The sequence below is a fragment of the Stomoxys calcitrans genome, chromosome 3 (assembly GCF_963082655.1).
Source record: "Stomoxys calcitrans chromosome 3, idStoCalc2.1, whole genome shotgun sequence".
Classification (NCBI taxonomy): domain Eukaryota; kingdom Metazoa; phylum Arthropoda; class Insecta; order Diptera; family Muscidae; genus Stomoxys; species Stomoxys calcitrans.
Genome location: NC_081554.1, coordinates 108134140 through 108149160, shown reverse-complemented (window position 1 = coordinate 108149160; position 15021 = coordinate 108134140). Strand labels below are relative to the sequence as shown.

The following is a 15021-nucleotide window of genomic DNA, read 5'->3' as shown; positions in this document are numbered from 1 at the left end:
GTGTGGGTGCCTTGGCACCTGTAGTTATGCGCACAACTAGTCGTCAGACTCTGAGAATGGTAGGGAGCCGCCCTCTTACGCCAGAGTGGCAAGGAAGCAAAACAGAGATGTGTCGGCTGTGCATCCGGTAAAATTCCTCCACATCGTCGGTCCCAGGTGAGGCAATTAGTAAACGATCGGGTTATCAAACATGTGTTGACCTCTGAAGGGGGTCCAAACATTCGAATTATGAGCTTTGATTATAGAGGGGACATCTAAACCCAGCGCTTTGCGTCAGCGGAATGTATTGATACCTTCAAAAAGCTCGTTGGAAATATCCACACTCCCAGGGGAGCAAAGCTCGACCTTGTGAGAAAGGTGGACATCGCACAGCTCACAAAGGCGACGGTCTTGATCAAGGATGTGGGCGGCGAAATCCCGACGGAAAGCATGATGGAAGTCTTAAACAAACAAAACCAAGAATTGGTCGTGGAGAAATGGGAGGTTTTCCACAGGGAGGAGAAGGAGGAAGGAACTCTGTGACATTTTCAGTGACATTTATTAAATATCTGAAATCCTAGTACAACAAGACATAATATCTTATAAATTACAGTACTAGGTATAAGATGAAGACTTTTAAATACAGTAGATACAATTTCAAACTATAAATATATAAAAGTAAAAGTATAAAAATTAAGATTAAAAAATTATGTAGATTACGCATTACTGCAAATATGTTGACAAATCCTTTTTGAAGCGAGATGCGTTGCTAACTATTTGTAATGTTGTGGGGAGGTTGTTCCAAAGACGAATGGTATTTATCAAAAACTGGTATTCAGACTTAGTTTTTCTGTAGCGTAACTGGATAATTTTTCTTCCACGATTGGAACGAGCGAATTGCAATTTCGTATAAAGGTATGACGGTTCGCGAGTGTAGATTATTTTGTGTAGGAATGTAATACACCTAAATTGGAGTAAGTTGTCGAAACTCATGTTAAAAATTTTATACGAGTATGACGATATTCTCTCCCGCCGACTTTTTTGAAAGATATATCTAGCTATGCTATTGTATGCTACGGTCAACAATCGTTTATCAGCACTATTACAGTTGGCAAATAATTCGCATCCATACAGGAGCACTGGGACCAAATAGGTCTTTGCAAGCAGCATTCGAATATTCAGTGGGGTTGAGTTTTGTACAGCCCATAGATTTCTTAACATGCCATATGTCTTTGCAATATTTCTTTGGATGTGATTAGTCCAGTTTAAGCGTTCGTTAAAGATTACACCGAGATTTGTTGCATTCAACACAAATTCAATTCAATATTAATGTGTATTGGGGGTAGACTTCCTTTGTTTACTTTGTTGTTTGATATTAAAATGCATTTTGACTTTGTTGGATTGATTGTAAGATGGTTGCTGCTGGCCCATGTATATATGTTTAGTAAATCATTGTTTATATCATCAATACACTGGGCTATATTGTTTTTTTGTGAGCTGGCATACAATTGAACGTCATCGGCGTAAATGTGAACATCACAGTTACGTAAAATTGATGGTAAATCATTCACATACATGCTAAACAACAAAGGGCCCAAGACAGACCCTTGTGGCACTCCTCTATTGACTGTTATTACATTCGATGTTAGATTATTATGGCATACAGATTGTGTTCTATTATATAGATATGTTGATAACAATCGACAAGCAGATTTAGCGAAATTGAATAATTTTCTTAGTTTCTCGAGCAAAATTTTGTGGTTAACTGTATCAAAATCCTTACTGTGATCTAGTAAAACTAGAATGCACGTCATATTCTGTGTTAGGCATTGATCAAGTAACCGTAAGAACACCGACTCTCTCAATATTGGAAGGCTAGAATAAGTAAAGATCTCAATGCTAAAACATCAAGTGCAGGGGCAAGCGACCCAACACAGCCTAACGAACAGAGACGCGACGACGGAACCATCAACCACTCTCTCGAGATTAGGAAGACTAGGATGGATAAAGATCCTAATGCTGAAACATCAGTGACAAAGAACTCGATGACGCCTAACGCACAGGGAGCACAGTTCCTAAATGATCCATTACCAACATTCTAACGTACAAAAATTTTGATATGACAAGTGGATTTTTAAAAAATTTAACTTTTTCGATTAAATCGCACATACATGCAAAAACATATCTATAAAACAATGTACAATACATATAAGAATACATGTCGATTAGAGCGCGCTCTATTCGTATTTGATGTACATATGAAAAGTCTTAGGGCGAGTTTTTCGTAGAAAAAATAAAGTTCGTGTTAACTAAACGGAACATTAATTTATGGTGGGAATAAACCTTCTGCTAACAAATCTGGATTTCTCGTACACTTTTAATGTAATTAAATTTCTGCCGATTTCTAGTTTTTTTCCTAGAAGAAGTTCCTTACTCTTTTGCAAAATTTTGCTGGCAAATTGTTGCTGGATAAGTACGCTATCACACCTTATATTACGCAGCAATTGGTTAACAAAAAAACCGCTATATTTATTAGGACCACAAGTCACTAACCTAAACCGGTAGATTTAGGTTTATTGAAGCTTTAGTGCCGTACTTACATCACAAGGGTGTTTTCGCAATGAATGCGAAATGAGTACAACCCACTAATGTAAAACAAACAGCTGAGAACAAATTTTTCTAGCGGAGTACTCTCTCTATCAACGAGATTTCAAACCGTTCGTGTGTGTGTGCTAGTAACCTATTCAAAACCAGAGTTGCACTAATCACTGATTTTGACAGATAGTGCACACATTTTTTCTTTTAATTATAATAGGCAGAAAAAACTTGAATTACAAACATATTGGTTGCCCAAAAAGTAATTGCGGATTTTTTAAAAGAAAGTATATGTATTTTTAATAAAACTTAGAATGAACTTTAATCAAATATACTTTTTCTACACTTTTTTTCTAAAGCAAGCTAAAAGTAACAGCTGATAACTGACAGAAGAAAGAATGCAATTACAGACTCACAAGCTGTGAAAAAATTTGTCAACGCCGACTATATATGAAAAATCCGCAATTACTTTTTGGGCAACCCAATAGTTGTATCTTAAGCAGCCACTTTTCGTTTTATTCGGCAATCGATCGTATATATAAATTTTGTGGTATAGATACCTTCCTCGGAGTTTCGCCACTAAAAACAAATTTTTATGCTCAAAGACAATATAAAAAAACCATTTTCTTAAATTAAAAAAAAAAAAACGTTTGAGTAGAAAGCCTAACTAAATTTCTGCCGTGACAAAACGACTGTACGAGGGGCGCCGTCAATTCCTAACAGTCTCGTTTGTCTGGTATTGTATTAATACCAAATGGTATTAAAAATGTTTTTCTATAATGTGAATAAATTAATACCATCGCATTTAGCCCCTACACAAACCGGTTCAAGGATTTTATCAGATTTATTAGACACGTATGTTGAAGGTCACGAGAGAAACCGTTGTACAAAATTTCAGCCAAATCGGATGAGAATTGAGCCCTTCAGAGGCTCAAGAAGTCAAGATCCCAGATCGGTTTATATGGCAGCATATAATTGTGGCGTACCCAAGATTAAGCCATGACGAAGTCCATCAAAATGTTTGATGAATGTTTTTGAAAGAAGCGATTAACAAAACCACGCGACAATGTGGGGAAATCTGCTTTCTAAATCTTTTATATAACTGGCATTTCGGCAGCAATACAACAATTAGAACACTAGGAACCCCCCTCTCCACCTTCTCACAACCACTTAAAAAACCAATTCGAAAATAATAAATTAATAATAAACTGGTTAATTTACTTTTAATTTTAGCAAATGGGACATGTTTGTTCAAGAATAACGAGCCAAATGTTGTCAGCTTTTACAATGATTTGGAGATTAGAGAAGATGTGGTTGAGTTTCCTCCAGGAGCAACGATAACATCAAGGTATTTTGAAATAATATATGAAAGCTTAAATATTTTTAATCATTGCGTAATTGAAGTTGAATTTTTTCAATTACTATCGAGACTAAAATTTTTCCAACTTTCAATAAAAATTTTATTGATTAAAATTTTTATTTAATAGAAAATGGAAAATTTTTTTTAACTTCTAATTTTATTTTTTAACTTAAACTTATAATACTATGTATTGTAATTTTTACATGTTTCACATTGAAATTCTATTTTGCATTGAATCATGACATGTGATTGGCAAAAATACGCATGTTTAACAAATTTTATTTTAACAAAATTTAATAGCATAAACGCCATGTATCTGTTTCTACAAAAAGCAAGATGGTATAGTATTGAGCCAAATGTATTTGCGCAAACATATCATTGCTTCTCTCACATGCAATCACATTTTCATTTTGTACGTCCCTGATGTAATAGAAGAAAACGCGCGGTTAAGGGACAAAAAATCTAAAGGGTAGAGAAGTAAAAGCGTGCTAAGTTCGGCCGGGCCGAATCTTATATACCCTCCACCATGGATCGCTTTTGTAGAGTTCTTTTCCCGGTATCTCTTCTTAGACAAAAAAGGATATAAGAAAAGATTTGCTCTGCTATTAGAGCGATATCAAGATATGGTCTGGTCTGGGCCACAATTAAATTATACGTTGGAGACCTGTGTAAAATGTCAGCCAATTCGGATAAGAATTGCGCCCTTTGGGGGCTCAAGAAGTAAAATAGAGAGATCGATTTATATGGGAGCTGAATCGGGCTATAGACCGATTCAGATCATAATATACACGTATGTTGATGGTCATGAGAGGATCCGTAGTACATAATTTCAGGCAAATCGGATAATAATTGCGACCTCTAGAGGCTCAAGAGGTCAAGATCCCAGATCGGTTTATATGGCAGCTATATCAGGTTATGGACCGATTTGAACCACACTTGGCACAGTTGTTGGATATAATCATAACAAAACACGTCGTGCAAAATTTCATTCCAATCGGATAAGAATTGCGCACTCTAGAGGCTCAAGAAGTCAAGACCCAAGATCGATTTATATGGCAGCTATATCAGGTTATGGACCGATTTGAACCATACTTGGCAAAGTTGTTGGATATCATAACAAAACACGTCGTGCTAAATTTCATTCCAATCGGATAAAAATTGCGCACTCTAGAGGCTCAAGAAGTCAAGACCCATGATCGGTTTATATGGCAGCTATATCAAAACATGGACCGATATGGCCCATTTACCGACCTACACTAATAAGAAGTATTTGTGCAAAATTTCAAGCGGCTAGCTTTACTCTTTCGGAAGTTAGCGTGCTTTCGACAGACAGACGGACGTACGGACAGACGGACGGACATGGCTAGATCGACATAAAATGTCGCGACGATCAAGAATATATATACTTTATGGGGTCTCAGACGAATATTTCGAGTAGTTACAAACAGAATGACGATATTAGTATTCCCCCCCTATCCTATAGGGGAGGGTATAAAAATTCGAAAATTTTTAGAAAATATAAATTTATAGTGTGAATTTGAAGAGTACAAAACACAAATAGATATTACCTTTATATCGGAAGATTTAAGTGCAAGAATATACGACTGGGATGTGTTGGATGACCACAGCTTCTTGGATCATCGTTATATTAGTTTTAGCCCGGGAGAATTTAACGCCGAAGTGGTACCTCGGCTAAACAGAAGAAATGCTGCGGAGGATATTGGCAAAATGGCAAGCAGATTACGAAGGCTCTAAATAACTCGTTTGTGTCAGCGTATCCTAGTGCCAAGCCAAGGGGTTAAGAGCGACCGCCATGGTGGACCCCAGAACTGGTTGGTCTACGGAAGGACTGCGGAGAACTGTTCAATGGAGCGAAAGCCACAAGAGCACCACACGATTGGGACATCTATATCGCTGAGCTAAGAAAATATAAGGGCGAGCTGAGAAAGGTTCAGAACAAATCCTGGGTAGAATTCTGCGGCCCTTTGGAGGATACATCTGAGGCCGCTAGGCTAAGGAAGATTCTATAATGGTGGGGTATATTCAGAAATCAGAGAATGTGGGGACAATGTCTAAAGGGGAAATACTAGAATTACTCGTTGAAACACATTTCCCGATAAATTCTCCAATGGACAACGTGGCGTTGGAAGAGGTAGTCACTGGTATGCATTCGTCGGGTTTTGTTAGGGAAATTGTGTCTGAGCTGAAAATCCTTTGGGCGATTAGAAGTTTCGACTCCTCTAAGTCGCCAGGCTCTGATCATGTATCAGCGGTTGACTTACAAACTGTATCAGATAGACTGATTCCCTGGCTTAGGGAGATATATTCTGCTTGTATCAGAATGTCATATACCTGTGGGATGGAGAGACACGAAGGTCATTTTCATTTCGCAATCAGGAAAACCCTAACACACAAAGGCGAACGACTTTCGTCCTATTAGTCTGTCTTCCTTTATGATGAAGACTCATGAGAGGTTGATAGAAACATATCTTAGGCCAAAGATCCCTGAAGATCCCCTGTCTCGGCAGCAGCATGCTGTCTACTAAAACAACCCTTCACGACCTAGTCGGCTACATAGAGGGTTCTCTCACTGTCAAGGAATATACACTGGTAGCATTTCCTGACATTGAAGGTGCTTTAAATAATCTTAAACCGACGTCAATCACAAAGGAGTTGGAGTTTCTAGGCATCAACTCTACCGTAAGAAAGTTTATTAATAACTTACTTATTAGAGATGCACTGCGGCAGGCTTGGGATCTGTGGATCTAAAAAGATGGGTCAGCAGAGGAACACCTCGAGGAGGTGTACTGTCTCCTCTACTTTGGAAAATAGCCATTAAAAATATATTATTGCCTCTGGAAGAAAAAGGAGTAAAAGTGGTCGCGTACGCTGATGACTTCGCAATTGCGGTAAGGGAAAAGTTTCCCAGCACTCTAAGAGATATACTTCAGGAAGCTCTACGTGCAACAGCAAAGTGGGCTATCGAAAGTGGCCTGGGTATAAATCTGTGCAAGACAGAATCAGTTATTTTCAGCAGGAGATACAAGTTTCCTACAGTGGCACCTGTCTCATTGGGAGGAGAGAATGTTCCATTTACAGAAAGCGCAAAATGCCTGAGTGTTTTGGTGGAACGGGAAATTGAACTCCAAATCTAACATTTTGGAAAGGGCAAGAAAATCAACTTTTGCCCTATACGCCTGCAAAAGAGGCATTGGCAAAAGTTGGGGGCTTAGACTGCGTATCAAGCATTGGGTATATACTGTAGTTGTTAAACCCATATGGTATTGTGGTCTGGTGGACGGCGCTTCAAAAGTCCACCTACTGCTCAATACTAAACCGGATCCAAAGGATGGCTTGTTTGTGCATCACAGCCCCACTGAGGACGACACCATCTGATACACTGAATTTAATTCTACATCTAATGAATGTGGACATTATGGCTAGACAAATTGCAGCGACCACTGGCGTGAGGTTAAGGGAGCTTTCTCACTGGTCATGTGGCGGCTACGGACACTGTGTTATCATTGATACAATATCCGATGTTCCAGGCAGTGTGGATTACATCCTTCCTGAGCCGCATTTTGATAAAAATTACTTAACCACTATTCCAGATAGAAAAAATTGGGACTACAATATCCATTCACCGAAATGGTGAGATTGCTGAATAATAGCGAAAAATTCTCATATGTTGACGACATTGCTATAGTCGTTTCACACAAAGACGTTAAAGAGGCAGAAAAAGTTATGCAATCAGAGTTTAATGGAGTCTATAATTGGTGCCACGACAATGGCCTAATAACAAACTCCAGCAAAACAAAAATAATGCACATTAGGCCTCGACATATTCCTCGCTCAGGTATTGAGGTAACCTTTCACGATTTTAACAGTCTACATAAAACACAACTAAGCAGCATTAACATCTAAGTGTGCATTTAGATCATAATTTCAAATGGAAAGATCACATCGTAGATCTTACTAAAAAACTTCGAAGGTCCATGTTTGCTCTGTACCATCTAAGCAACTGCAAACTGATTTGATAACCTCTTTTGGGGCCATGTGTTTGGGGAACGCTTCATCCTGTAAACTCCTCTTCAGCCAATGGCAATATGGGGTTTAAATAAATGGTATTTGATACAAGAGCACGATGCTGATATTTTTCAGGGCCAAGTATCTGGGGGACCACCTCTCCCCCGAAAACACCACTAAATCAGACATCACCTTACATCCAAACTTAAATTCGTAGACCAATAAAGATCACATGGGATCCACATAAAGGCACTTATATTGTTAAACTGTTAGTCAAGCGATATACTCTTTTCGTAGCATGGTATTTCACTAAAAGATCTTTTATTCTCGAAAACAAATATTCCAAGGAAACTTTTGTTCCATATAAAGTGAAAGAAGGCACAGTGGAGCGGGCCCGGGTCAGCTAGTAATGCAATAAGAATGAATGTGGTCAAGAAGCACTTGCTATCACACTAAAAATAAATTAGAAATATTAAAAATATAAATACTACAGCTTGGCTAAGATCTCATCCTGCAGACAAACCGAATGGTTTCGTGGGAATTTAAGTTAAGGCCAAAATGTACAACTTTTAAGTTTTTAATAGTGAATAAATGAATAATTAAAAAAATGAAAGTTACATAGACTTCCATACGGATGGTTCCAAACTAAACGACCAGGTGGGCTTTGGTGTGTGCTCTAAAGATCTAGAACTGGTCATGTCGAAAAGGTTACCGACCACTGCAGTGTGTATCAAGCGGAAATCCTTGCAATCAAGGAAGTGGTGGAATGTTTAAGATATAATATCATAACGACGATTGGCATAAATATCTACTCATACAGCCAGGCAGCCATTAAATCCCTGGAGAACGTATTTCTGAACACAAAACCGTTCTCGACTATCGCAGATGTCAACGAGATGGCTGAACAGTTCGAAATTCACCTGTTCTGGGTGCCGGGCCACAGAGATGTCCCAGGAAATTGTAAAGCGGACGAGCTTGCGAGACTAGGAACTACCCTACACATTCCAGGGATACTGGAGTCTGTGGGTATGCCTCCATTGACATGTAAGGTAAGTTTTCAGGACCAGGCCCGAACTACAGCGAATGATAGATGGTCACAAAAGTGGGCTGTGAGCATTCCAAAACTATGTGGCACCTCAGACACCAAGGAATAAATTTTCATGTCAGATTTGTACTCTACTTTTAAATACCTTCATTTGATACCAATATTACCCAAAGCCGTGAAAGTGTCCTGTTGGTATTTTTTGGAGGTGAGGGACCGCCCCAAACTTTTAGCGGGAAATTTGTACAACAAACCCATTCGCTTCTCTTCAATACCTTTCATTTGATACCCATGTTGTACCAATCGGTAAACATGTCCGTCCGGGTGGTTATGAAATGAATGAAATTTTGCGCGACGTGTTTCGCTAGGACTTTCATCAACTGCGTCAAGTATGGTTGAAATCGGTCCATAACCTGATATAGCTGCCATATAAACCGATCTTGGGTATTGACTTCTTGAGGCTCTAGAGTGCGCAATTCTTATCCGATTGGAATGAAATTTTGCACGACGTGTTTTGCTATAACTTCCAACAACTGTGCCAAGTATGGTTCAAATCGGTCTAAAACCTGATATAGTTGTCATATAAACCGACCTGGGGACTTGACTTCTAGAGGGCGCAATTCTTATTCGATTTGGCTGAAATTTTGCATGAAGTATGTTATTATGATTTTCAACAACTGTGCCGAATAAGGTTTAAATCGGTTCATAACCAGCTATAGCTGCCATATAAACCTATCTGGGATCTTCTTGAGGTCGCAATTATTATCCGATTTGCCTATAATTTTGTACGACGGATCCTCTCATGACCATCAACATACGTGTTTATTATGGCCTGAAACGGTCTATAGCCTGATACAGCTCCCATATAAATCGATTTCTCTATTTTACTTCTTGAGCGCCCAAAGGGCGCAATTCTTATTCGAATTGGCTGACATTTTACACAGGTCTGCAACATATAATTGAATTGTGGTCCGTACCGGACCATATCGTGATATCGCTCTAATAGTAGAGCAAATCTTTTCTTTTATACTTTTTTTGCCTAAGAAGAGATGCCGGGAAAAGAACTCCACGAATGCGGAGGGTATATAAGATTCGGCCCGGCCGAACTATGCACGCTTTTATTTGTTTTAAATCAAATTGCCATATTAAATGATTTTCTGTGGTAAAGAACTAATTTGTCGGGCTATATGTTTGGGGTGGTGGCGACTATTCTAGTAATTAAACTACGTAAAACTTTTGACTAGTTCAGGAAAAGAAGGCTCTATTTCGATGAGCTAAAAATGGAGGTCACCTTGACGTTTACGTTTGCATCTCCTCCTATGGCAGCCTTCACTGTTTTATGTCCCCAATTTAAATAAACCACACACTGTTCTGCTAGGTCATTATGATTGATCAAATGTTTTGGGGTGAGGTGGTCCGCTAGATATATGGGCAAAATAAAAAATATCAGATTCGCAGTCCACAACCTCATACCTTTCATTAAACCCCATAATGTAATGATTGGCGTATACAGCCGTTTGGTGGACAGCGTCTATAGGAGGGTTGTGCGCCAGACCCCATCTGCCACTTGCGCAAAAATTTAAATGACGCACTCTGCTCAAAGTTGTCTATCACTTGATCCCCCATTGTTTTATTGGGTCAAATAACTTTTTGGAGGCGATTTTAGGGTGTAAAGTACCACCTAGGTTCTTGGACACAAAGTTTAAAGTTATATTCGTAATTTGCTCCCAAATACCATTTATTTGAGTCCCATCTAGCTATGATCGAATAATATTCCCATTTGGGGCACTTTTTGGCGGTGGGGCGGCCCCCCACCTCATATTGATATGAGGTGGGGGTCTCATATTGATATGTATGTCCAATATGTCTGTTTGGGGGAGTTTTAGGGGTTGGGCGACACCTTGGATACTAGATCCCAAATTTTAATACCATATTCGTATTCTTCTCTCCAATACCTTTTACTTGATACCCATATTGTCCCTATCGGTCCACTTTTGATTTTGAGTGGTGTTTTTTGGGGTAAATTATAAAGCCAATTCCTCCTTCCTGACCATGTTTGTAACTTAATCCCGAATAGCTTTAATTAGAGAACCATTTTTCCACTATCGTCCAATAAACCTATTTAAGGGGGTTTTGGGGTCGGGGCGGCCCTAGTTACTTGGACCCATTTGTTAATACATAATTCGTACTCTACTCCTGAATACCTTTTAGTTGAGTCCCATATTTTCCCCATAGGTTAATTTTTATACCCTCCACCATAAGATGGGGGGTATACTAATTTCGTCATTCTGTTTGTAACTACTCGAAATATTCGTCTGAGACCTCATAAAATATATATATTCTTGATCGTCGTGACATTTTATGTCGATCCAGCAATGTCCGTCCGTCTGACTGTCGAAAGCACGCTAACTTCCGAAAGTGTAAAGCTAGCCGCTTGAAATTTTGCACAAATACTTCTTATTAGTGTAGGTTTGTTGGTATTGTAAATGGGCCATATCGGTCCATGTTTTGATGTAGCTGTCATATAAACCGATCTTGGGTCTTGACTTCTTGAGCCTTTAGAGGGCGCAATTCTTGTCCAATTTGACTGAATTTTGGCACGACGTGTTTTGTTATGATGATATCCAACAACTGTGCCAAGTGTGGTTCAAATCGGTCCATAACCTGATATAGCTGCCATATCAACCGATCTTGGATCTTGACTTCTTGAGCCTCTTGAGTGCGCAATCCTTTTCCGATTGGAATGAAATTTCGCACGACGTGTTTTGTCATGATATCCAACAACTGTGCCAAGAATGGTTCAAATCGGTCTATAACCTGATATAGCTGTCAAATAAACCAATCTTGGGTCCTGACTTCTTGAGCCTCTAGAGGGCGCAATTCTTATCCGATATGAATAAAGTATTTTGCACGAAGTATTTTGTTATGATATCCAACAACTGTGCTATGTATGGTTCAAATCGGTCCATAACCTGATATAGCTGCCATATAAACAGATCGTGGGTCTTGACTTCTTGAGCCACAAGAGGGCGCAATTATTATCCGATTTAGCTGAAATTTTGCATGAAGTCTTTTGTTATAACTTTCAACAACTGTGCTAAGAACAGTTCAAATCGGTTCATAACCTGATATAGCTGCCATATAAACCGATCTGGGATCTTGACTTCTTGAGCCTCTAGAGGTCGCAATTATTATCCGATTTGCCTGAAAATTTGTACGGATCCTCTCATGACCATCAACATATGTGTTTATTATGGTCTGAATCGGTCTATAGCCCGAAACAGATCCCATATAAATCGATCGCTCTATTTTACTTCTTGAGCCCCCAAAGGCCGCAATTCTGAAATTTGAGACAGGTCTCCAACATATAATATAATTGTGGTCCGAACCGGACCATATCTTGATATCCTCTTTTGCTTAAGAAGAGATGCTGGGAAAAGAACTCGACAAATGCGAGTTTTTATTTTGAGTAGTTTTTTTGCTTTATAGTTTTCATAGTTCCTTTGGTAGTCTATGCATTAAAGGTCAGTTATTGTTGGCTGGCATTTAATCAAACCAATGGTTGTTCAACTTTTTTATAAGTTGACAACCGTGGGTGATTTTTATACCCTCCACTATAGGATGGGTGTATACTAATTTCGTCAATCTGTTTGTAACGTCTGTCTGTCGAAAGCACGCTAACTTTCGAAAGAGTAAAGCTAGCCATTTAAAATTTTGTACAAATACTTTTTATTAGTATAGGTCCGTTGGGATTGTAAATGGGCCAAATCGGTCCATGTTTTGATATAGCTGCCATATAAATCGATCTTGGGTCTTGACTTCTTGAGCCTCTAGAAAGCGCAATACTCTTCCGATTTGACTGAAATTTTGCACGTGGTGTTTTGGTATAACTTCCAACAACTGCGCTATGTATGGTTCTAATCGGTCCATGATTAGATATAGCTGCCATATTAACCGATCTTGGGTCTTGAATTTTTGACCCGTTAGAGGGCGCAATTCTCGTCCGATTTGACTGAAATTTGCATGAGGTGTTTTGTTATGACTTCCAATAACTGTGCTAAGTATGGCGCAAATCGATACATAACCTGATATAGCTGCCATATAAGCCGATCTTGGATCTTGACTTCTTGAGCCTCTAGAGGGCGTAATTCTCATCCGATTTGAAAGAAATTTTGTACAACGGCTTCTCTCATGACCTTCAACATACGTGTCTAATATGGTCTGAATCGATCAATAGCTTTATACAGCTCCCATATAAACGGATCTCCCGATTTTGCTTCTTGAGCTCCTACAACGCGCAATTCTTATCCGAATGAACTGAAATATTACACAATGACTTCTACAATGTTCAGCATTTATTTATGGTCCGAATCGGACTATAACTTGATATAGATCCAATAGTTCTTATTCAATAACAGTTCTTATTCAATTTTCTTTGTTTGCCTAAAGAGAGATACCGCGCATAGAACTCGATAAATGCGATCCATGGTGAGTAGGGTAGAAAAGATTCGGCCCAGCCGAACTTAGCACGCTCTTACTTGTATTTATTAATAAAAGCACCATTTGGTTTTAAATCAAACATATTTTCAAAAATTTGGTCGCAAGGTTTACCGTCGAAAGGCCTTAATCAGCGGCCTTCTTCGACGAATTACCAAGTCAATCTCAATGTTATGAGCTTAGACAAAAATAGTCCTAATGAGAAAAAACACTATTGCTCATAACTTCGAAGAAAGTTGTCAGTAAAAATTTGGAAAACATTTTTGATTTTCATACGGTTCCACTATTTGTGGAGAGACGGCATATGGTTTGTTGTTGTCGCATATGGTTTGTTGTTGTCGCATATGCCAAGCCAACATCGTCGTACGCCACGTTTCCTCTTTGTTATACCCACCGCCGTACCTAGGATAGGGTGTACAGCGGTCAAAAAAAGTATTCATCATTCAATGTTTTTTTTTTAATAAGTCTACAAAAGACAATTGGAATAAAAACATATTAAACTAATGATGCATTAGTGCTTGTGTGATATATATGTACACAATTTCATTGTTTTTAAAGAAAAAAATAGTATTTATTGGAACAAAAAGGGCCATTTTACAGCTGAACACAAAAAATTAAACAAAAAAAGTATTCATCATTGCAAAAAAACAAAAAAATAAATAACATAATTTAAAAAAATTAATACTTTGTTATTCGACCACCGCGTCTTATAACTTCTTTTAAATGGTTTGACATCGATTGGACTAATTTAGCGGTTATATTTTGGTCTATATTAGTCCCTTCCTCCATTATCACCTGTTGCATTTGACTCTTGCTCGAAAAATTGCGCGTTCTCAATTTGTGTTCGAGATGTTCCCAAAGATGTTCAATTGGGTTCAAGTCGGGACTTTGAGGAGGAGTTTTAATGACTTTGGGGCAGTTATACAGCATCCACATCTTGGTATTTAAAGCAGAATGTTTGGGGTCATTATCTTGATAATATTGAAGTTATTACCAAGCCCAAGTTTTACAGCACTATCTTTTAAATTCCTCTTTAAAATGTCAATGTAATACTTATGATCCATTACTCCATTAATAATTTCAAGATTTCCCGCTCCTGAAGCCGCCATACACCCCCAAACCATTAAACCACCTCCACCATGTTTTACAGTAGCAACTGTGTTTCGTTCTTCAAGCTCTGTATTTGGTTTTCTGTACACTATGACCTTTCCATCGCACCCAAAAAGATTAAATTTGCTCTCGTCTGCAAAAATGACTGTTTTCCAAAATGATTCGGGCTGTTTTACATACATTTTTGCGAAGTTTAGCCTTTTCACTCGGTTTATTTTATTTATAAAGGGCTTCTTACGTGCAGTTCTTCCTCTGTAACTATGCCTTTTGAGTGTATTTCGAATTGTTTGTGTAGTAACTTCCTTCCCTAAATATTCCATAGTATTTTTACGAAGAATGGTCGCATTTGTCTTCGGAGTTTTCTGAACTTGCCGCACTAGCCAACGCACATCTCCAACTGAAAGTGCTTTTG

The 15021-nt window shown here is 38.5% G+C and overlaps 1 protein-coding gene across 1 annotated transcript in view; it reads left to right on the top strand.

The window, feature by feature from the left end:
* Nucleotides 1-15021, top strand: part of LOC106087128 (uncharacterized) — a 632434-nt gene that overhangs the window by 483903 nt on the left and 133510 nt on the right. The window contains exon 14 of the mRNA XM_059365898.1: nt 3808-3922. Coding sequence (XP_059221881.1) covers nt 3808-3922 — 115 coding nt within the window. The remainder of the gene's footprint in view (nt 1-3807; nt 3923-15021) is intronic.